This window comes from Zootermopsis nevadensis, unplaced genomic scaffold, assembly GCF_977971745.1.
Source record: "Zootermopsis nevadensis isolate Lab colony 2312 unplaced genomic scaffold, Znev_1.0 Znev_ptg000011l, whole genome shotgun sequence".
NCBI classification, from domain to species: domain Eukaryota; kingdom Metazoa; phylum Arthropoda; class Insecta; order Blattodea; family Termopsidae; genus Zootermopsis; species Zootermopsis nevadensis.
The window spans coordinates 14,027,712-14,049,915 of NW_028259143.1; the positions used below are offsets into that span (position 1 = coordinate 14,027,712).

Consider the following 22,204-nt stretch of genomic DNA (forward strand, 5'->3'; position numbering starts at 1 on the left):
ACAGTAAGGGTTCTCAACCTGTGCCCCATATTAATTTTTTTAATATTACATTGTTCTGTTTAACTCTTTAACACTGAAGCTTGTGTAAATAATATTTAAACAACTGGTTCTTATCTAAAAAAACACAGCTTCATTAAAATGATCATTTGTTTAGTCTTTAATTTACTAGGATTTTAAATCCCTGTATCCTATGCTGGCCCAATTTAAATCTCCCAATGTGCATGTGTTTCAGTAAAACAATGTATCTTTCTTAAAAACCTGCATACAGCAGTGAAAAAAATATATGCCTTATGCAGAAATGTTCACTCTATTACTTGAAATCATTCCTCAAGCTGTCACTCCACAAGATTGTTTCTAATATAATGTAATATTACACATATTTGCGTTTTCTGCTATCATTAGAAATATAATTTGAAAATATTGTGATATTATTAAAGTAATTACCTTAAAATGTGATTGCAAAATCTAACCATTTCTTTTCCCTCTGACAAACAACTGTAGAAATTTCTGTATCATTTCCTGCCCCTACTATACAAGAACACAAACATAGGTGCAACTAACTTTTCACTCCATAATAGAGGAAACTATTTGAAGGTCAGTTTTGCTTGGTATAGTTCCCAACACATAGAAGTATGGAGTCTAACACCTCCAGCTGCATAGGAGTGTACACTCATTGGGTAGTGTTTTCTATCATTTATCTCCAGATGGGATAACTGAGATATTGTTGGGCTTCATTTTCCTTGTATTCCATTTCCATTTACAGCCTCTTCCGTTGTAAGAAGAAGGTCATAAACTAGTTGTTTCTTGAATTGCAACTGGGTCATTTTACACCATACTGCTTCTATGTTATAAAATAATTTATGACTACTGTATAAAAGTTTCTTTGTTCACTTAAAGTTCTATAATTTATGCCAGACCTCTGGCCCATCCTGTCAATTGTATCAAATAGCTTGTGTGTGTTGTAGTTTGCACTGCTTGGGGCGTCAGAGCATTATGTGCACCAAAATTTCCCTCAGCTGCAGCTGTACTTGTGTCTCTTGTCTTTATAACTCACTGCCATGATAATGTTATTATCTCTACTCACAATATCTCATTTCTTTCTTTTCAGGGCCCTAGGGCCAAAATGTTGGGGCAGTCCTTCTGTTATGACAAAGAGTGTCACAATAAGCAATTTTCATGTTGTATTGGTCATCAAATAGGTCAGAAGATGTAAAGTTCTCAAATTATTCATGTACAACTTGTGACTAACACCCTCCACACTTCTTCCAAGATTCATAATAATACAATTAGGTGTCAGTCAGAAGTGGCATGTTTACATTGCATTGCTGTGTAAGCCCTCACGTCATATTTAGACTTCAAAGAGTTGCAGAGATTGTAGTTTTTTGTCAAATATTTAGTGTTTCTGCAGGTTATACATCATAAACTGCTATCCCTTGAAAAGTGTGATTATTCCATCAACAGCTAGGTACTCCATTGGATGGCAGTAGTCCTTAAAATTATCATGAATTTAGGAATGTGCACTATTCATTTTCCACGGATGATCCTACATCTGTCTTTGTCTGAAGGTGGGGAAAAGGGGCAGGGGAATATTTGCATTATCAGCATAGTATTGAAATATAAACAAATTGGGTTTTGAACAATTCCTTTAGATCACAAAGATGTCTAGTTCTGTTTGTTATGCACCAGTAACTATTCTTCTGTGCCCTATATAAAGTAAATACATTGAAATCTTTAATTTCTTAATCTGTGATATCCTGCCTTTCCAGAGTGCTAGTTGCTTGTAGTATGCAATACTGAAGGCAGTGCAGATTTGATTCCTTCAATAGTAATGTGACCAGAAACTATACAAGGCAGAGTTTGGAGTACTGTGTGGGAGAAGAATTATCCTTGATATCAGGTGTTGAATTATAATCTAACCTAACAATGGGTAATGTATATCCTTGTACCTGTCTAATGCTACTTCTGCTCTCCACATACCAGTCTGAAAGCTATTCTGATTAGCTCCCTTTTCAATGAGAAGAACATTTGTTCCAAACAGCTGGCTCCTCATCTACAAGCCTCTCTTCTGAATCATGGTGTAGATGTAGTCCTTAAAGGCTATAGCTGTTTAGGGAAGTAATTTACGTTTATTCTGAGAATTATGTGAAACCTATACATAATACTCTGTGGGCAAATGTAATAGTTCCTGATTGTTAGTGCAGGTGGTAAAAATATTTACCACTGTATTTTAAAGTATTAATGAAAACATAGTTATTACTTGAATTAGTGAAGTGACTAAGAAATATTGTTCAAAATATGTAGACTGGAAAACATAACATAAAATATGACAGCTCAGCACTTACCTCTCTTCATATTATATAAAGTATCTTTCATGAACAGCATGTCGTAAGTTCTAAGCCAGAAGTCCAATTGTCTTTGTATTGCATTCTGATTCCTCAGGCCTGTGATGCTAGCTATGAGGCAAGCCCCTGACTGCCCCTGAAAATATTCAAATAACAAAACAGTATAATCCCTGCTACATAAATGGATGTAATGGTATTCACAGTGCTTAGATTCATGGTACAAAGATTTCCCTTGGCACAAATAATCAAGAAATTTTCTGTTCATGAAGGTTCATCACCATGATCTTGAAAGCCATTACTATACCCTATCCTTAACAATGTCAGCAGTCTGAGCAGATGGCAGCTAAGATGTTTTCCCTCATTGTACATGTGGTTGGGGAGCGAATATTGTTTCCTGAACATATTTCTTTAAAATAACATGAGAAGGAAATAAGAAATTTGGAAAATAAAACCTATGTATATTCAGCAAGAAGACAAACATCAACTGAGACATTTGACAGCATGCAGGTGAGTGTTTAATGTTTAAACAAATGACATGTTATTATCATAAACACAATTTAATTATCTGTGGATATAACTAAATGCATAGTGTTAGGACTCCAATATTTTGGTCATCAGTTCACCACAAACAAGTTATCAGAGACTGGAAGAGGGTATACACACATTTGTTTTAATAATACAGCAGAACTACAAAGAACTAAATGTTGTCAATTGGCCAGTAGATTTTAGTTGTATCTCCCCTAAATTATTTGTTACACAAACAGCAAGAATATGAGTCAATGGGTTTTCTTATGTTGCTGGTAGTATGAAGTTGTATTTCTGGCAACCTGACTGGTGGAGTGAAATTTGTTAAAGTTAACCTATATTCTCAAGGTCTGTGCACCATAGAAGTATGAATAAAAAATGCAAGAGTATGGAAATGAGGAATGTCTTCAATTTAAGTAATATTTCTGGAGGTGTATATCCTACAAAAATGTTTGAATAAAGCAAGCTACAAGACTGGGGTGAGTACAATTATAGTCTGCCTGTTACAATATTAATCATGCCATGAAGATATTAAGGGGAGTGGAGGTATAGCCCAATTCCTTGACTTGGCACCAGATGATAGGGAGTGATCAGCTTCATGCCATGCTTAATTACCCCTGTGGAGGGTAGCACCTGACAAAATCTTGAGGTGGGAGGTTGCGTATGCTCCAGTGCCAGTCTTTATGTTCTTTATGGCTGAATAGATTATGTTGAATGACCAGTGGACTGAAGATATGTCTTTTTCCAGAATGTGAAGCAAAACATGTCTAGCTTTAGGTTTCACAGCTTTAATAAAGTAACAATTGTTGCTATTCATGTTAAATACTGTCTGGGTGCAGATCATAAACACACAACTGTTTGATAAAACACTTTTAACTTACCTCAGTAAAGGAATTTATTAATTTTAATTTTGGTATTAATAATTACAGTAGCAGTGCAGCAGTACAGCTCCAACATTTGTAGTCTCAGGTGATGAAAAACTATTCCTATTTAAGATGATTTCTTCAGTGGCCATTCATTGTTTTCCAGGCAGAAGACCCCACTAACAATTACAAAGAACCAGTGAACCGGTTGATGATTAAGTATTGAAATACAATAATTGTGGCAGAGTTGTATTTCCTACTGGGTTAATGGAGACTATTTGAGAATTTTTCCTAGCCTTTTAAAAACTGCACTAAATCTTTGAATAGAAAATATCAAAAAATTGTCATCTTGCTATTTGGCCATTTTGCTTTCTTTACTTATAAACAGTTACATATATTCCTCTGTTACACATTTTTTTAATACTTACAAGTGTAAATATTGCCACCACTGCAGAACCAAATCTTGTGGAGAACCAAAAGATGAAGTGATACATTACTGCCATTACTACGGCAGGTGATTTGTCTCTCTCTGTGTGTTACAAGATGCTATGTGCCAGGTCTCGGGAGAAAACTGTAATCATGAAAACACTTTCAACAGAACACATGCAGAATTGATATTGATAATTTTGTACAATACATATGAATAAATTATTCACTGTTTATAACTCTATGCTAAACATGACTGGCGAAGTTCTCAGTATAATGTTCTATTTTGTGTGTTGCTACCATAGGACAGCTATCAGAAGTAACTCAAAATTATACAAAAGTACAAATGGGTTAAATGAAAGGAGGAAAAGGGGGAAAGGATGAAGATAAAAAATAAGTAATTCCCCATTAAATTTAAATAGGCCTCATATCAATGTATTTCTGTTATCAGTATAAAATTTTGTCAGTAGATTACACCCTTTCAATTTGTTTTATTTAAATTAGATATGCAGCAATGCCTCGTCAACAGCGAATATGAGTGTCACCGGTTTTCCATGTGTATCTACCTTTACCACTTTTACCATATAAATTCAATTCCAATCTTGCTACTGTTGCATTACCATTTAATGCGCTGAGGAAAATGGGGTTAAATTTGTATGGGGTAACATCGGAGATGACCTTTGATAAATATAAAGCGGCTATTTCAAAACCTCCTGTTCTCTGCATTGGTTGATTTCTCTAAACAGTTTATCCTGTAGAATGATGGGAGCGGATTAGCATTAGGAGCTGTGTTGTCTCATGGCTGTGTCAGCCGATAGCTTATGCATTATGCACCTTAACCGCTGGACAATGAAAGGCCTTATTAATCAGAGCAGCGTTTCTCAACCTATGGTATGCGTGCCAATGTTGAGTGGTAAGCGAACTAAGCAAGAAAATCAAAAGCTAATATTAACATAAATAAGTTTTTTCCTGAACGCATTTGGTTAGTGGTACATTTAATGTCTTAAATTAGAATTAGTGATAAGCCAGCGAAAAAGTTGAGAACCCCTGATATAGAGGGTCTGGCCATGTTGTTTCATATTTATAAGTTTCGATCATACCGCGAGGATGCTGAGATTTCACTGGAGACAGAAAAATTGGCTCAACAGCTGGATAAGATTGCTCGTTGGGTGGCGAAAATAGCTTTTAATTAAAGTTTAAAGTGCAGCATGTACATGACCCCCATTCTTAACGTGTCCTTGAATGACGCTCCTTCAACCTTCTGTAAAGCATTTCTCTCGCATTTTCCACTTGTTCTCCGTGATTTGGCTGCACTGCGTAGGGACGATCCGAATTTATATTAGGTCACTGAAAAAATGTAAGCGAAGGAAGAAGTACCGAAGTTTACTTTAATTGAAAGGATTTTGCGTTGTGGACCTGGATCTGACCGTAGGCGGAAGTTTGTCATACCGGCGGCAGCTGTCCCGATGCTTTTCGTCATTATTACACATCGATCTTGGGTGAACATTCACGTGTCTCCAAGAGCATTTGCAAGATTCCGGGAGTATTTAGTATGGAAATCCATGAAAAAGAGACATCCGTACATGTGTTTCTAATTGTGCGCTATGTGACCTATGGAAACCAGTTCAGTATACAAGTCTCAGAGTCGCGCTGCCCTATGGGTGCAACGGGTACATCGGACCCGGGCGGCAATTTGCTTTGGGGGCACAGAATTTTGAAGCATTGAATTGGAGTGCCGACAATCAGGGGCGGCGCCAGAGGGTAGAAAAAGTATGCAATTGCCTACGAGAGCAATAGTTTAAGGGGCGCTAAAAGGAACTGAAATCCATCCATCGGATACACCATTCATAACCTCTTTTGGGACTTCGAAGGGATGAAATAGCGGTTAACCCAAAATGAAATAAAGACGGGAAACCCGAAATAAAGGCAGTGACCCCTTTGGATATTAGGGCGTGGTTGTGCGCCGGCCTCCCACGGGCTGAGTAGTTGCAAAACGCAGTCGTAGAGCCTTCTCAACCGCCCGCACCTGCAGGGTGGCTCTGCACGCGACACTCGCCGGCGCCTTATTTTTGAAAATGACACAGTAGAGCTTTGAGAAAACTTGCTAAGTGACTCCATGAGCCTATCTACGCAGATAAGACCATGGCTAAGTTCTTCTGAGAGCAACTTGAATCCTCTTAATCAAATCCGGAAGAAAGGGATGTAAGACACGCACACATCGACCCCGTGGGGTGAATTCCTGGTATTGATGTTTCCGGAATGCTCGCTAGGGATTTTTCCGATGGAAGTTCTACGAACTTTCTCTGTATGCGCTGAATCCAATTCATTGGCAATCTTTCTGTAGAAGTGGCACAGAAAGGATCGATCTCCCTCCGTGCTTTCTGCAGATACAAGTAATTGTCATATTTTATTTCCTTTCATTTTCGCCTTTTCCTTAACATTTAAATTATTATTACTTACGTAACATGATTCTTAGCAGAAACTTTGATCTTAAGTTATGAAATATTTGATAATATATATCATATTAAATTTTTGTAAATTACAATGATACTTTGTGAAAGATCTGTGAACAATTAAATCATAATGACGATTTACAATGTCAGAATACGGAATATTTATAATTAATTATCAGTAATATTTAGTAGCAAATCTAAGTTTTTGGGAGGCAGTCGAAAACCCCTGGTTTTTCAAATCCCTCTAAAATTAATTAAATTTGGTAATCTGAAAATAGAAGAATTTAGTACCTATACATAGGGGCGTCAGATATGCTCGGCCCGGGTCTGTCTAGACTAGTTTTGTTACGTTCAAAAGGTTTCGAAAACCCCTACCAGAAGTTCTTCTCTGATTATGTGGGCAAATTTACTCGTAGTAAGTCAGAAAATCCAATGTTGTTGGTGTGTGTGGATTTCTTCTCTAAATGCGTTTGGTTGGGCCGCGTAAGGTAAGCTACGAATTTGGCTACTGTAGAGGCTCTTAGAGATCGAGTGTTTTCCACTTTCTCTGTTCCGAGCCTTATTGTCTCGAATACTGACACAGCGGGTAACCCCTTATTTCGGAAACTTGGAAGGCATTTGTGCCGAAGAACTGACTGGGGGAACCCACGGGCAACCGAGCGGGACTGATGAACAGCATGCCAGTCGAGGCTGTCTCTGAAAAGACGGTCAATTCGGCGTAATGAGTGGTCTAACTACTCTGTTAACCTAACCGAGATTTTGCTCAGTAGTATGGTAAATGCCAGGGTTTAATTTAAAAGGCCTGTCTTCCCCAATCATGGAGGCCTTCAGCCAAAGAGATTTCCCCCCACGTCACAGAGGCCACCAGCTTAACCGATGCCAACACTTCTGGGTTCGTATTCCAGAAAGTCATTTAACCGAAATCCTTTTTATAAAGGACAAGTTGCCTGATAGGATCATTTCCCATCAGTAACAATGGGCCCTAGTGTAATGTCAAGACCTTCCGCCATGACAAAATTCCCGTTAGCGTAAGTACACCCCTGTTATAGTTTTAAAGATTTTTTTTAATTTAAAGCAATGCATTTTGTAAGCAGGAATGATTTAACCTAGCAAAGATTGATGTCTTGATCTTATGGAGGACTCCGCCCTTGGTTAGCTTATCGGTTGGTTGGTTTGTGGGATCTTTCAGAGTGCGGAAATAGACGAGGACCAGTGATTATTACTGTATAAGGCAGGAGCAATTTTTGTACAGATAATCAGGCGTCTGATTTGTAAAATGTGTTAATTTAGTTTATTTAATATTATTAGAAACTATGCAGAAAATACAACCTGTCAGTGCAAGCCCCTTGTTAACAAGTTGGCAACATACCCCTGATACAGTTTTGTAAAAATATTATGTTTTATTTAAAATGAAATGAAACAGTTTTGTTCAATTTAATTTAGGTTCGTGAAGTGGAACAGATGAAATGGTATTAGGCAAAAGGAAAGGAAGGTAAAATGGCTTGTAGGCGACATGCATGCAGCTGTACGTAAAATGAAACGTTGGCGAAATGGGTATAGGAAACATGTCCTGACAAGGCTGCAGAAAGAGGCATGCGTCATATAAGCATCCAAGCATTATCTCCTACACGGCAGTGTATCTGTTCACACTGAAAATAATCCAAGTTTAACCGATGGTCTAGTGTTTGTATGTAAGTAGGACCTGCGGATCAACCCTGACGTTTTGCTCATCGCAGCGTTTCTGAAACATCGGTATACTTGTACCATATAATATGGCGCAACATCCCAGAAGACAGTAATCTTCAGGATTTCTCACACCACAGATTACCAACTTTCACACCGCAGGAGTGTGTCTATCCGATAATAGTAGTATATTGCCTGTATGTTCATTGTATGTTGGAACATATGGTGGTACAAAGAAAAGAAATCCACCAGCTGCTCAGATCGCGATCGTTGATTGACTACTGTGAAGACGTTCGTTTGTGTGCGTTTAATAATATGAATTTCATCGTAGTTTATGTAATGGTTCGAAGCCGCTGCTGCTCTTTAGACATATTCTTTCCATGAGAAAGTAGAACGTAGAATACAAAAAGGCGTTGTAAAGATGGTATCGTGGAGTGTTGATGAAGTTCAATTCTTAGTAACTCTGGTTCGAGAGAGAGAAGCTTTGTATGATGTAGCAAATGAAGATTATACGAATCGCGATATCGTATGGGCGTTGTGGACAGATATCGCAAGACAGCTCAATAAAACACGTACGTACTGTTCCTTCGGTCTTAAAAAGTACATTGGTCGTAGAGAGACTTGTGAGATACTCCATACGTTCGCTTTATAAGACAGAAACTGCACAGTGCACTGCAAATCAAGAATCTGTGATATACATGTTTAAGTAACTATTATTCGAATGTTATGAAATCACAACACAATTCTTGTATATAAATTGTAGTGTTGTGAAATTTAACGTAATTTAATTTAGACCTACTAGATGTAGACCCATCTATCCAAATCAGCGTATTTATGAGTTTCACAAGGTGTATTATTGAGTGTTGTTTATAATTTTAAAATATTTTACTTATAATCATCAGTTATTTGCAAATGACAAAATAAGAAGTGTGTGAATCATCATCCATCCAATACTTTTTTTTAGATTTCTCAGTCACATTTTTAAACGTAACACTTCAAATGTGGGTTTGAAGGAATTGGGAATAATTATTAACAGTTTTAGGAAGCCCGAGAAAAACTGGAATTGGGACAGGCCCAGAAGTTATGGTGGATATAAAGAAAATGCTGAACCAACCTAACCTAAAAGTGTAGTATAGTAGGATAGTGTAATTTAATCTATCTACATATTGTTGTATATGCCCGTCATATACATGTTCAAGTGAAAGTATAGAATAAATAGCTGATTTTTAAGACAAGCTAGCATTTTTATAGTTGCACTAGTTAATAATTGCTGTAATTTTAACACTTCATGTGGTATGTTATGGGAATGTTCAGTGGCGTTGTTATTCAGGTGAGGTAATTTAAATTCCTCCCTCAAATTTGCAGCTTGTATTGTCAATACAGGTATAGGCCTGCACATCATCTTACTGAAGTGTGGTGTCAGCTAGAACAGTATTTATTGTTCTATGCTAAAACCTTCCTCTTATTATTGTTCAGAATGAAAGGACTGATTGTACTTTTGTTACAGCAACTGCATGCAGGGATAAATGGACTAGTCTGAGGTGCGTTTATAGACGGATTGTCAATCAACAAACAAACTTAAAAACCAAAAGAAAAATAAAATGGCCTTGGGCAAACATGATGACTTTCTTAATTCCACATTTAAAAACGTAAGTTTTTAAAATTACAAGTTGTGTAATCTATGTGGTAATTACTGAGCTTATCGGGCAAACTTGCATACTGTTATTATAAAACACTTCTCTTGTTGGCTGCATTACAGAAGTTAGTTTATTAAGGTGTTTGTTCATATTTTGGTGAACACAGTTCTTCCGAAAACTGTCATGTTCACTTCACCGCATGTTATCATTTCATCTGTTCCTGTCCTTCCCAGACAAATATCTTCCCTAGGGGTTTCTTGATAAAATTTTTGAAGAATTCTTACTTCCATCATGTAATTTGCATGCCCAGGCCAATACATCCTTAATTTAATTACATTTTGTGAAGAGTATAAATATCAATTTAACAATTTAATTTCCCTGTTGCCTCTGATGATGACCTCTTGAGGTTGAAACACGTATGTTTTTTGTGCCACAAGATCCAGATTTGCTGTTTATTTAACGATAAAGGAAATTAAACCACATTTACTGCTTTCAGATTACTATTAAGTTGTGGCACTTTATTTATTGCTTTTATAATTTCTTTTTAACATGATATTATTATGGTACTTTCATGCTTTTTGAAGGAATAGGCAACTAGTATAGTCATTTATGACTTTAAACAGTGGCATAAAACCTTGTTCTTGCCAACTGCATTGCCTCCTATAAAGGTTCTATACCCTGTTGTTGGTAAGGGATTGTTGTATGTCATGTTATTTAATATATCATTACAAGTTATGTAGGAATGGAAACATACTATTCAGATGTCTCGCATATATTTCGGGTTATTATTAAAGCATAGCAATTCTTGCTGACCATTGTTATTAAAAATGTTGTTTTGGGTAAAGAAATGGCATGTTGTCATTCTTTAGATATCTTGTTGCAGATACAGTTTCTTGTAGTATATACTCTTGTAAGGTTTTTTTCTTCTTTGTTTGGATTCAGTAAGGTTCTCTGTAATACTGTGCCATGAAAATATTCTTGTGGATGGTTTTATGTTTGTAGAAACTTGGTATGGTTATTTACCAAACAATGGAATATTGAGAACTGTCATAGCATTTTTCACACGAAGATCAACAATTGTGTGGGAAGATTTCAATTCTAATACATGGATGCAAATCATGAAAATATTTCCATTTTGCAGATTAAATTAAATTTGATATTGGAATATATTCAGATCAGAACATAGAATTGTATTTAACTTAAAGTTCTCATAGTGGCGAAGTTTTTGATGGTTGTCTTCTGAATTGTGAAGTCATGTAAGCAGGTACTAACATTTAGGGGGTACATCTATATCTTCAGGGTTTTGTCCTCTTAAAAGTTCACACAGTGCCACAATGAAGGAGGCCACACATGTTTTTTAAGCCCTCAAGCCAGTAGCTTGCAAGTTTACTTGCAGCTAAAAGCCTGCATTATCGGTACGTTGTTGCCGCTTTCTGGCACCAAAACAAATCATCATTGCTATGCTAACTGTTGGATTTTTGTTGCACTATATGCTCCATGAGACCTCAAAATATTGTACGTCCCATTTCTTCTTTCATACATATGATTGCACCTGAGTTTTCCTGTAGAGAGAGTGTCAGCCAGTAAGCAGTGTGGCATATCCTGTCCTTTTGCACATTCTGAATTTGGAGGGGAAAAAAGGAAGTTTTACAAGGACCTGGTAAAACATTAGAATTTATTATAGTGGGAGTGAATTAGAAGACTTAAGGCGAAAAGAGACTTGTGGTTGACATACCATCAGATTATGAGGAAAGTGAAATGGATATTGTGAGTGATGCAGAAGAGTTAGCAATATGCTATTAAAACAACCATGATTACAATGTGATTGGAATTAGGATAAATTTACAGTTCATATATTGCAAATTTTTTACTGACAGACTATTTATTATAAATAGTATCACAGTTTTAGTTTAGGGGGGATTTAAATATTGGCTTGAAGGGTTGTCTTTATGACTCACTCAGGGCTTCTTCTTCTTTTGTAATCAATCCTAGGATTGGTTGATAGCAGCTCTCCAAGCTTCTCGATCCTCAGCAAGTCTCTTCAGTGCTGTATAGGAGGGGCAGCCGGTGTCCTCCATTAACTGATTAATATATGTTAACCTTGGTCTGCCCCTAGCGTTCTTTCCCTCTACAGCGCCTTCAAGGATCGTCTTAATCAGTCCCTCATGTCTTATGATGTGCCCAACCCAGATGTTTCTTCTCTTCTGTATCATATCCCACAGGCAGAGCTTCTCCTCCTCAATTCTCAGCAGCACTTCTTCATTTGACACTCTGTCCACCCAGGGGATTTTCAGTATTCCACGATAGCACCACAGTTCAAATGCCAATATTCTCTTCTTCTCTGCCTCCCCGATTGTCTTAGTCTCACTTCCATATAATAATACACTCCATACAATGTCTTTACCAGATGTTTCCTGAGGTGCTTATCAATGCTGTTAGAGGTGAAAAGGTTGCCCTTTTTGTTAAAGGCGATCTTCGCGTGGTTGATGCGGCTTATAACTTCTGCTTTTGACGTTCCGTCCGATGATAACCTGCATCCAAGATACATGAAGGACTCCACGTTTTCCAGCCGCTCGCTGCCCAGTAAGCAATGTGCCTGCGTGCCATATTTGCTCACCACCAGGATTTTAGTCTTCTCTTTGTTGATGTTCAAGTTGTAGGTGGTGCTGAGGGTGCTCTCCATCTCCGCCAGGGTCGCTACCAGGTCTTGCTCATTCTCAGCCAACACTGCTATGTCATCAGCAAAATGTAGCATGTCAACTTTCTCCCCTTGAATACACACTCCTCTTACTCCTTCAAGCTTCTCTCTCACCTCGTCCAACCCTCTCTGAATATAACCATTGAACAGGACAGGTGAGAGTGAGCAGCCCTGTCGCACTCCTTGCCTGATGATAGCCTCTTCCTGATGTTCACCGCACTGCACCTCACCACTGCCACCTCCTCTCTGTACAGTCTCTGCACCACAATCCTATCCTTGTACTTTACGCCTGCCTCCCTCAGCATCTTGAACAACAGCTGCCAGTCGACCCTATCAAACGCTTTTTCTAGGTGTATGAAGGCAATATACGTGTCTTGGTCTTTCCTTAATCTCTTTTCAATAATTAGGTGTAGACCTAGAATTGCTTCACGGGTGCCCCTTCCCTTCCTGAAATCGAACTGGTCCTCCATGAGCATCGCTTCTATCTTCCCTTCGATCCTCCGTAAAATTATAGTGGTTAGGATCTTAGATGCATGGGCCACTAAGCTGAGGGTTCTATACTGCTCGTATTTGACTGCAGACACTTTTTTCGGTAGTGGGACAATGATGATACACTTTTTAAAACCTGATGGAATCTGCCCTGTCTCATAAATTCTACTCACTAAGTGGAACAGTTCACTTTGTACCCTTTCACCTGCAGCCTTGATGAGCTCCGCTGGTAGATCGTCGATACCAGGTGCCTTCCTATCCTTCATCTGTGTTACAGCCTGGTCGAACTCATCTCTCAGAATACAGTCCCCTTTCTCTTCTGGATCTACTTTGTCTTCCTTTTCCAGTGTCTCTTCTCCATCATACCCTCCTCCTCCATAAAGTTTTTCTAGGTTATGCTTCCATCTCTGAGCAATGTCCTTTTGCTCATACACTACCATTCCTTATTCAGTTTGTATACCAATGCATTTTATCCTTCGATTACCAAAAAATTGTTTAATTGTCTTGTAGGCTCTCTCCAGTTCACCTTCCTTAGTCAGTTCATCAACTTCCTTACATTTTTCTTCTAAATATCGTTCCTTGGCTTTCCTTGCTTCTCTATTTATCTCATTCCTTAATGCTCGGCACTGCCTCCTTCCTTCTTCGGAGGGATCGTTTTTTAGCTTTCTTCTTTTCTCTGTTTTCTCAACAATGTCTTCTGTTATCCATTCTTTTCTGTTCTTTGCTTTCTGTATTCCTATCACTTCCCTCGCTGTTTCCAACATATTTTTCTTCAGGGACTCCCACTGCTCTTCTACATTCTCTGTTTGATTTATCATGGACATGTTTGTCTTATCTTTATATGCCAACACTACCTCATTGTTTTTAAGCTTTTCTAAATTCCACATCTCATGAGTTCTCTTTTTTAACTTTTTAAATTTCAGGTCACATTCACTTAGCACCAAGTTGTGATCACTGTCAATATCAGGGCCTGGGTAGCTTCTGCAGTCCTTGACTTGGTTCTTGAACCTTTCTCTGACTAGAATATAGTCAATCTGATATCTACTCTTGTCTCCGAGATCCTTCCAGGTATACTGTCTGCGTGGGTGATGTTGGAACCACGTAATACACACCTCTAATCAATGCTGAGTGCAGAACTCCACCATCCAATCCCCTCTCTTGTTCCTCTTTCCAAGTCCATAGGACCCCACTACTGTTCCATCTATTCCTTCTCCTACCACCCGCGTTCCAATCGCCCATAATAATCAAGTTATCTTCTCCGTTCACTCCCCTTATAATTTCATTTATCTCTTTGTAAACTCTTTCCACCTCATCATCTTCTTGGTTTGATGTCAGCATGTACACTTGAACTATCACAGTCTTATTCGGTTTGGTATCGAGTTTGACTAGAATAATCCGTCCATTCAATTGCACATATTCACTGACTCTTTGTCCTAGCTCCCTGATTAGTATCACTCCTACTCCACCTGTTCCTGGCCTGCCCTCAATGCTGCTTGTGTGGATTACTCGATATCCCCACTCCAGAAATCTCCAACATCAAGCCACCTTATCTCACTCACTCCCAGCACGTCTATCCTCATCCTTTTCATCTCTAACTTAAGACTTTCTAGTTTCCCACATGGTAGAAGTGTCCGAACATTCAATGTTCCAATTCGTCTTTCACAGTTATTCTTCTTCAAAGCGAAGTCTCCTGCAGTCCCCACCCGGAGATCCATTTGGGGGACTATTTTACCTCCGGAATATTTCACAAGAGTACGCTTCATATCTAACTAACTTCAAATCCTGAGGATCTTTAATACGGTGAATTCCCCTTGCCTTTCATCCGCCTTTAGGGGTGATTTCTCACCCCAAGGGCATGAGGGTGCCCTGAACCTCACCCGCACATGCAACCTCCGAAGAGGCTGTTGGCACTAGGTAGAGGGGAACCACTTATACCGGTGGTCACTCAGGGCTACCAGCAACTAAACTTCAAGTCTGAAACTCTTACACATATTTATATTCCACCAGATGGAACCAAGTGTTTGACAACATTTGTAGAACTTAATATGATAAGCAATTCTCAATTGTCATTTACAGTTTTTGAGAAAATATTGCAGTATCAATTTCAGTGGTGTGATTAACATTGCAATAGCAGCAGTAAAAGTAGCAAGACTAAAGAGAAAGGTGTAGTCCTTACTGTATTACACTGTGTTTCCAATTGCATTATTTGCAAGTTCTGAATTCTTAATGCTGCTAGCTGAAGAAATACATATATTAATGAGGCATTGCCATTAGTGTTGTTCTCATAGGCTTAGCTATAGATTGCAGGTGATGTATAAACATAAGCATATCTCAACATAATACTTATTTATCTTATTAATTAACAAAAGAATTTAGTAAATTGCAATGTAATGTATACACTTTCCACAGTTTTCAGTGAAATACGTGAACATTAATTTAAAAATTCTTTTCTTTCTCTAATGACTTAGTTTTTTTTATCAGAAACTCGGTGTTGAGAGAATAGCATAGATTCAGAAGACCATGACTTTGTATTACAAACTGATCAATGAATCTATTTTCTAGCTTTTGATTTATGTTGAAAGTCTTTAATCTTTTTATTTGAAAGTAGAATTATTATTATTAATAGATGTCAGTTATCTTACTCAAACAACTTTGGTTTCTAACTGTACATATCATGTGTTCTTAGTCTTCTTTAAGTAATGTTAATCAGTAACGTGACACAATGTGAGTTAGCTCTGTGGTAGTATACTGGACTTTTGTTCACTGGAACAAATCTTGGTCATGCCCCCCCATGAAGCTGCCTTGTTGTTATTTTACATTATATGAAGAATTACCACACCAAAGTTTTATATTTTCCAAAAGTTTATAATCATGTATCATTCACTAACTCTGTTATAAGTGTTTTTAGTGTTATCCAAGAAGTTTGTTTGCCTGCCATATTGAAATGAAAACCACAGTAGCATAATATTATATCAAACTAACTAACTAGATGGCTTACCGAACCCGAAGGTTCCTCACCGAATTAACCAAAGGCCTCCACCGATCCCTGTCCTTGGCGAACAAAATCCAGTCTCCTTCAACTTCTGTCTCCCATAGATCCTGCATAATATTGTCCTCCCATCTACGTCTCCCCAGCGGGCTCTTCCCTCAGGCTTCCCAACCAATACCCGGTGCACGTCTTTTGTCCCATCTATGCACGCTACATACCCCACCCATCTCATTCTTCTCGACTTAATCACCCTGACAATATTGGAGGAACAGTATAGATTTTTAAGCTCATCATTATGTAGTTTTCTCCATACCCCATCGTCTTATCTCCTAGGCCCAAATATACTTCTCAGCACCCTATTCTTAAACACCTACAATCTATGTTTCTCCCTCTGAGTGAGAGACCACATCTATATCAAATTTCATCCAAATTGATGCAACAGTTTTTGAGTTGAATCATGCTGACAGACAGACAGACATGATCACCCTTGTATGCATTCATTTCATATCATGCGAAGAATACATAATAACTGAAACATTTTAAGTTTAGTTTAGAATTTTGAAGTTGTACCAATTTATGCCCTTGTTTTAGAATCCTAATGCTGCTATTTCCCATTTCCACAGAATACAACCACGGTATGGTCCTGATGTAGAAATTGATGATAATGATAGTGTCATAACAATTAGTGACCATAGAGCATATGGAGCACATGATAACAATTTCATGATGCTCAATAACTATTCTGAAGACTTTGAATTAGAGGAAGATGTGGTTAATCCTGAAGATGGAGTGGCAGAATACTTGTATGATGAAAGTGGTGCTGAATCTGAGTCAGTGGAAGACCAGACAATGAAGAAACCAATTATGAAGCGCATGAAGCTGGAGGATCGGTCACAGTTGTTGGAACTCAACACAAGGCTTGCAAAAAATATCAACTCAAGACCAAACAGTCACTCAAGGCACAGAAGTGAAAATGTAGATGAATTCCTTAAGATGGTCCAGTCTGCACACGAAACACCAAGTACACAAGCAATACAGCAGTATGATCAGTTAATGGGTGCAGATCCCGATGAAATGTTTTTTAGGAGTATTGTGCCAGATGTCAAGTTACTGAACCAAAGAGACAAGGGAGCATTCAAGCTCAGAGTGCAGCAGATGTTACATGATATGTTGTACCCACCAAAGGAAGATGAACAAGAGACAGTTACTCATAACAGTCCTTAACCCTTTCATTGACAAGTACATGGTTGCTAAGCATTTATTTAAATACTTTCATAAAGTGGAGATAAAATTCCCAAATGCTGTATAACAAAATCTGTCGAGTAATATTGTTAGGGGATGAATGAAAATAGGATAGGAAATGTTTAAAGGTGTTCAGATTGTGAAAACAAACTTTCCGTTGGCTGCACATACTCATATTGTTACTAAATTCCACACCTTGTAATATCACCTTTGTTCTTTGTAATTGTCATTGATGCAGCATGAAGAACAAGCTGTTTGGAAAAACAAAAACAGGTTGTTCTTCACTGCTCTACGAGGAATATTTTTAAAGATATTTAAAACCCGGGAAGACATGGTCCATTTTGAACGTCAGGCCTTACAGAAATGTGCAGAATTTCCTATTTCATCAGTTCCTTTCATATTTTATTTTCATTTTACTTCTGACAGTTAACTACAAGTATCCAAAAATACATTTGGCATTTTAAAGTGTTATATTTTCATAACCATGACAACTCTACTTCATTGCAATTGTAGTTGCATTTAGCTTAACACTACAGAATTTCTATGTTCATACTAGTTTAGTTGAAAATAAATGTTGATGCAACCTACTGTTCAATTGAAGAATGAGACTTTTTAGCAGTTGAACACTCTGTGACATCTCTTAATGGTTGTTTGTTATTTGTTATTAACCTGTGACCATTTAATCTGCTCCATCACGGAAAATGATCGACATGTGAAAATTAAATAGTGCAGTTAATCAAGATGCATCCTAGTTTATATGATAATACCAAACATGGTTATTCAAGATAGGATGTAACTAGCAAATTGAGGGAAAAACTTACTAAGAAAATAAATGATGCTGGTAAGTGAAATATTTTAACAGTCATAATGCTAGAAATTACAGTTTCATTATTTGGTAATTATAAGTTTAATTTTCTATGTTGTGTATACATAATTAAGTTCAGAATGTTTGGGTCATTCCATGTCAAATCAACACAGCATTTGACATGACCACCTTGCATTTCAATTAAATTTTTGTGTGTGTGCAAAGTCTGTTGAGTAAGTGACAGAGGTTTGCTTTCCTGTGTGAGTTAATTTTGAAGTTACTGCATTTCAAAGTTTTGTTTAAATTTTCCTGCATTTTGATTCACTAAAGTGCTTACAACTCTGGTCTTAATTGAGATAGCTTATTCTTGTACCAAATGGAAACTGCTAACTATGACTTTCATTTGGCATGCCACTCATAATATTTTTTGGGCACATTAACATTTTTACCTTAATTTATTTAAAAAAACATGCAGCCAAATCCTATTTTTTCCAGTGTTTCCCAAAACATTTTGTGATTATTCAGGAACATTTCTGGAAAATTTCATTTTGGAACATGAATAGGTTGATGAGATACATATATAGTAACTACATGTTACACACATGTTGATCACTTGGATTAAAGGATTACAGTAAGCTATATAAGTAACTAACTAGATGGCTTAGGGAACCTGAAGGTTCATCACTGAATTACCTAAAGCCCTCCACCAGTCCCTGTCCTGGGCCTGCAAAATCCAATCTCCTTCAACTCTTATCTCCCATAGATCCTGCTTGATATTATCGTCCCATCTACGTCTAGGTCTCCCCAGTGGTTTCTTCCCTTCAGGCTTTCATGTGATATGGATTTTTCATAAATGATGGTCAAAGGAGACTAAAAATGTCAGTGTGTCCTAAAATATGAGTGACATGTTAAATGAAAGCCACACTTAATTTATTTCAATTGGTACAAAAATTAAACACATTCAGAATGCTGCATCTCTGCAATGAATGATGATGGACACAGAAAGGTAATATATGTCACTTCCTAACAAGCTTGCAAAATGTTATTGGAATATGAAATATAATAAAAATTTTGCTCTTAAAGTAAGTAATTTTTCATGGAATGATCACTTCACTCCTTGTTTCTGGTGGTACAGTGTGGCATGTGGTGGTGTTATGACTATTCAGACTATCATTCTCTGAAAATGACAGCTTGTGAATTCCTTTTCTCTGGAATAGTAATTAGTGTCTTTTGCTTTCAGAAAAGATTGAATTGGCGAAATCCTGTTTGCAAGAAATTGCTGTTTCATATAAGCAGAATTTTGAAGTCATCATTCTCAAAGCATAACTGAGAAATATCCATCATCATTGTAATGTGAACCGGAGTTATGGAAACATTTAAGTCTGACATATTTCCCATCTGATTATCTGCAACAGTTAGGCAAATTCCACAGGTAGGTATATCAACCATTTGCCTATTGTTGGTATAGGCATGAAAAGTGGCTGCAGTTTTCTCAGATACATTTTGCATTTCTGTAGCTCAATCTGTTAGCTGGGTATCTTCAAGACATTATGTCATTAATTACTTCAGGTACATATTTATTATGCTAATTAGAACACAAGTAAGAAAACTATTTGTATGTTTCAGCTCAAGAATGCAGGTAAAATGCTGGAAAAATTCACAAGCAGTCTTTTATCTTCACTTGAATAGCCCTGCTCCGATTGAGTCAGTGGCACAGTCAAAACAGAAGTATTATTTGCATGTTGTAAAGCAATAGATGATTCAGTTTGTTGAAAATGGTGAAAACAGAAGGAAATTTGCCCTCCTCTGCATTGCCCAGCAATGTTGGTGGTAGTAATGAAGAAGAACGGAACATTGAATTTTCTTAAAATTATGAATGAGAACTAACTATGTATATGCTGAAATTCTGAGGCCATTAATACCCAAACTGATGAAGGAAAGAAAATACACAAATATCCAAGAAAGTACCAAAATTACTATCCCACACTTCCTCACCATATTGACAATTAGTTTCATAAATTACAACGTAGATTCTCTGGAGTCAACACCTCTGAAGTATTGGGAATATCAAGAATATATTTGAGGATGTGTTCTCCTGGGCTGCATGTTTCATCTCAAAACTGATACTTGATTTTTGCAAGATTTTACTGTTGGTGGGTGCTAGAAAGTTCTTCAGTCAATTTGATTTTGGCTGGTATTGTTCTAGCATAATTCCTACTTTAATCAAGTTTAGATTCAGCTTTATTGATTTTTTTCATAAAAGCTTGTAATACAAACTTGGTACATGTTAATGTGATGGGTCAGATTGGTTGCTGGGACTGCGGAAGGTACTACTTGGCATGTGCCAGTATTACCACTGTCCTCCAGTAACAAAACATTTCTCATTTCTGCATGTGGTAAGAGAACACCAGCAGCTTTTAGAATGTGGTCAGTATTTTTTAGTTTGTTATGTTCACACTCGTACTTTAGCCGACATCCTCAGAAGTCATGACATTGCTCACACATCAATCTACATTATGTAATAAATAGATGTTATTTCAGATTTTAAATATGTTGTGTTAAAATACATGGAGGAACATTTTTTGGCTGCATAGTTTGATATTTGCAGCACAGATGTCACCAGTAGATTTGTTTCTGCAGTATGTGAACATCGGAGCCAGTGAGGCATGCAGAATAACAAAATAGCAAGGAATGCATAGAGTGCACTTTTACATTATTTTTCTGCATAATTTTAATTTTATATTGGGTGATAGCCATGGCCAAGGCAGCTTTCGTCAAGAAGAGGATACTTCTCACTAGCAAGTTGGGCTTGGAGATGAAGAAGAAGCTAGTGAAGTGTTACGTATGGAGCAGAGACTTGGACACTCAGGAAGAAGGAACAGAAATACCTGGAGAGTTTTGAAATGTGGTGTTGGAGAAGAATAGAGAAGATCGGTGGACGGATCGAGTGACCAACGAAGAAGTATTGAGGAGAGTCAACGAGCAAAGAAACATTCTGCAGGCGATTACACGAAGGAAAGCTAACTGGCTGGGACATATTATGAGAAGGAATGGATTAATGAGTGATATCACCGAAGGCCAGGTTGAAGGAAAGAGAGGACTGGGAAGAAGACTGATACAGCTAACCGACGACCTTAAACAAGGAAAGAAGATGACGTTCCAGGAATTAAAGCGAGAAGCCGAGAATAGGGACAACTGGAGAGCTCTTTTTGGGCAGAGCAATGGACCTGTCGTAAGACAGAACACTTAATAATAATAATAATAATAATAATAATAATAATAATAATAATAATAATAATGTAACATTTTTGTGGACTAGGTTTGCTGACTTCGGTTTTCCAATAATGGTGTCCCATTGGGCTGATGTAGGATACAGTAAGTACTTGGAAGACCAAAAAGGAGACAGGATAAAATTGGATCTCAGGGGAGTACATTCTGGAATTGAGAGATGAATAAAACAGGGCTTCGTATTGGCAGCTTGCCTCTGCCGAGTGTTGTATATAAAATTAATTTGGGTACTCTTGAAAAGTTCTAGTTCATGTTCGTTTTGGACCAGACTAATATTTTAATAACATTTCCTTTTTCCTTATCAAAAGCTGTTGATCCAGAGATCATACAGACAGCCAGTTGTTTACATACTTGTGCAGAATGTGTTTGATTACTAACAGGTCCAGATGTGTTCAGTATTTGTGTCTGTGAGTTCTACATATTCTGTTAAAACACTTCATGCAGTAAATGTTTCAAAACGTATGATTTTAGGGGACGTTTTTTTATCACCAAGCCTAGTTACATGCCCAACCCATCATCGCTTCCTAGACTTCATATTCTACTGCATAATGATCCATCAGACCATCCTGTTATAGCAATAAATGTCAAATAAAATTCCCCTCGTTGCAGAAACTATTTCAACCAATTGAAAATTAGTTAATGGTGCAACATAGAAAAAGATATATTTTGGATTCCTGTTAAATTGCAACTGGCTTTGCTAGGAAGATGAATTCTCAGAATCGAACAAAATAAAATATAATTAGTACAATTGCAGTTGAGTCAGA

At 37.4% G+C, this 22,204-nt stretch overlaps 2 protein-coding genes across 8 annotated transcripts in view; one reads left to right on the forward strand and one right to left on the reverse strand.

The window, feature by feature from the left end:
* Window positions 1-22,204, reverse strand: part of LOC110837201 (mariner Mos1 transposase) — a 157,305-nt gene that overhangs the window by 134,317 nt on the left and 784 nt on the right. Inside the window, exons 1-3 of one of the 4 annotated variants that reach the window (XM_022079078.2) lie at window positions 8,374-8,585; window positions 4,159-4,301; window positions 2,343-2,478 (exon numbers count right to left, since the gene is read on the reverse strand). In XM_022079078.2, coding sequence (XP_021934770.2) covers window positions 2,343-2,478; window positions 4,159-4,233 — 211 coding nt within the window. In that variant the 5' untranslated portion in view covers window positions 4,234-4,301; window positions 8,374-8,585. Of the gene's footprint in view, window positions 1-2,342; window positions 2,483-4,158; window positions 4,302-5,256; window positions 6,619-8,373; window positions 8,586-22,204 lie in introns of those variants that run through there. The other 3 variants (XM_087346925.1, XM_087346924.1, XM_087346923.1) reach the window with 3 other exon arrangements.
* Window positions 8,590-21,902, forward strand: LOC110837200 (uncharacterized). 4 transcript variants are annotated; one of them, XM_022079075.2, is made up of 5 exons: window positions 8,590-8,864; window positions 9,800-9,941; window positions 16,729-18,188; window positions 19,393-19,584; window positions 19,779-21,902. In XM_022079075.2, exons 1-3 carry the CDS (start codon window positions 8,714-8,716, stop codon window positions 17,327-17,329), a joined length of 894 nt encoding a protein of 297 aa, XP_021934767.1. In that variant the 5' UTR covers window positions 8,590-8,713; the 3' UTR covers window positions 17,330-18,188; window positions 19,393-19,584; window positions 19,779-21,902. The 4 variants fall into 4 exon arrangements, with proteins under 4 accessions (XP_021934767.1, XP_021934768.1, XP_087203048.1 ...); XM_022079076.2 differs by having other exon boundaries at window positions 19,398-19,584; XM_087346922.1 differs by lacking the exon at window positions 8,590-8,864 and adding an exon at window positions 8,903-8,998.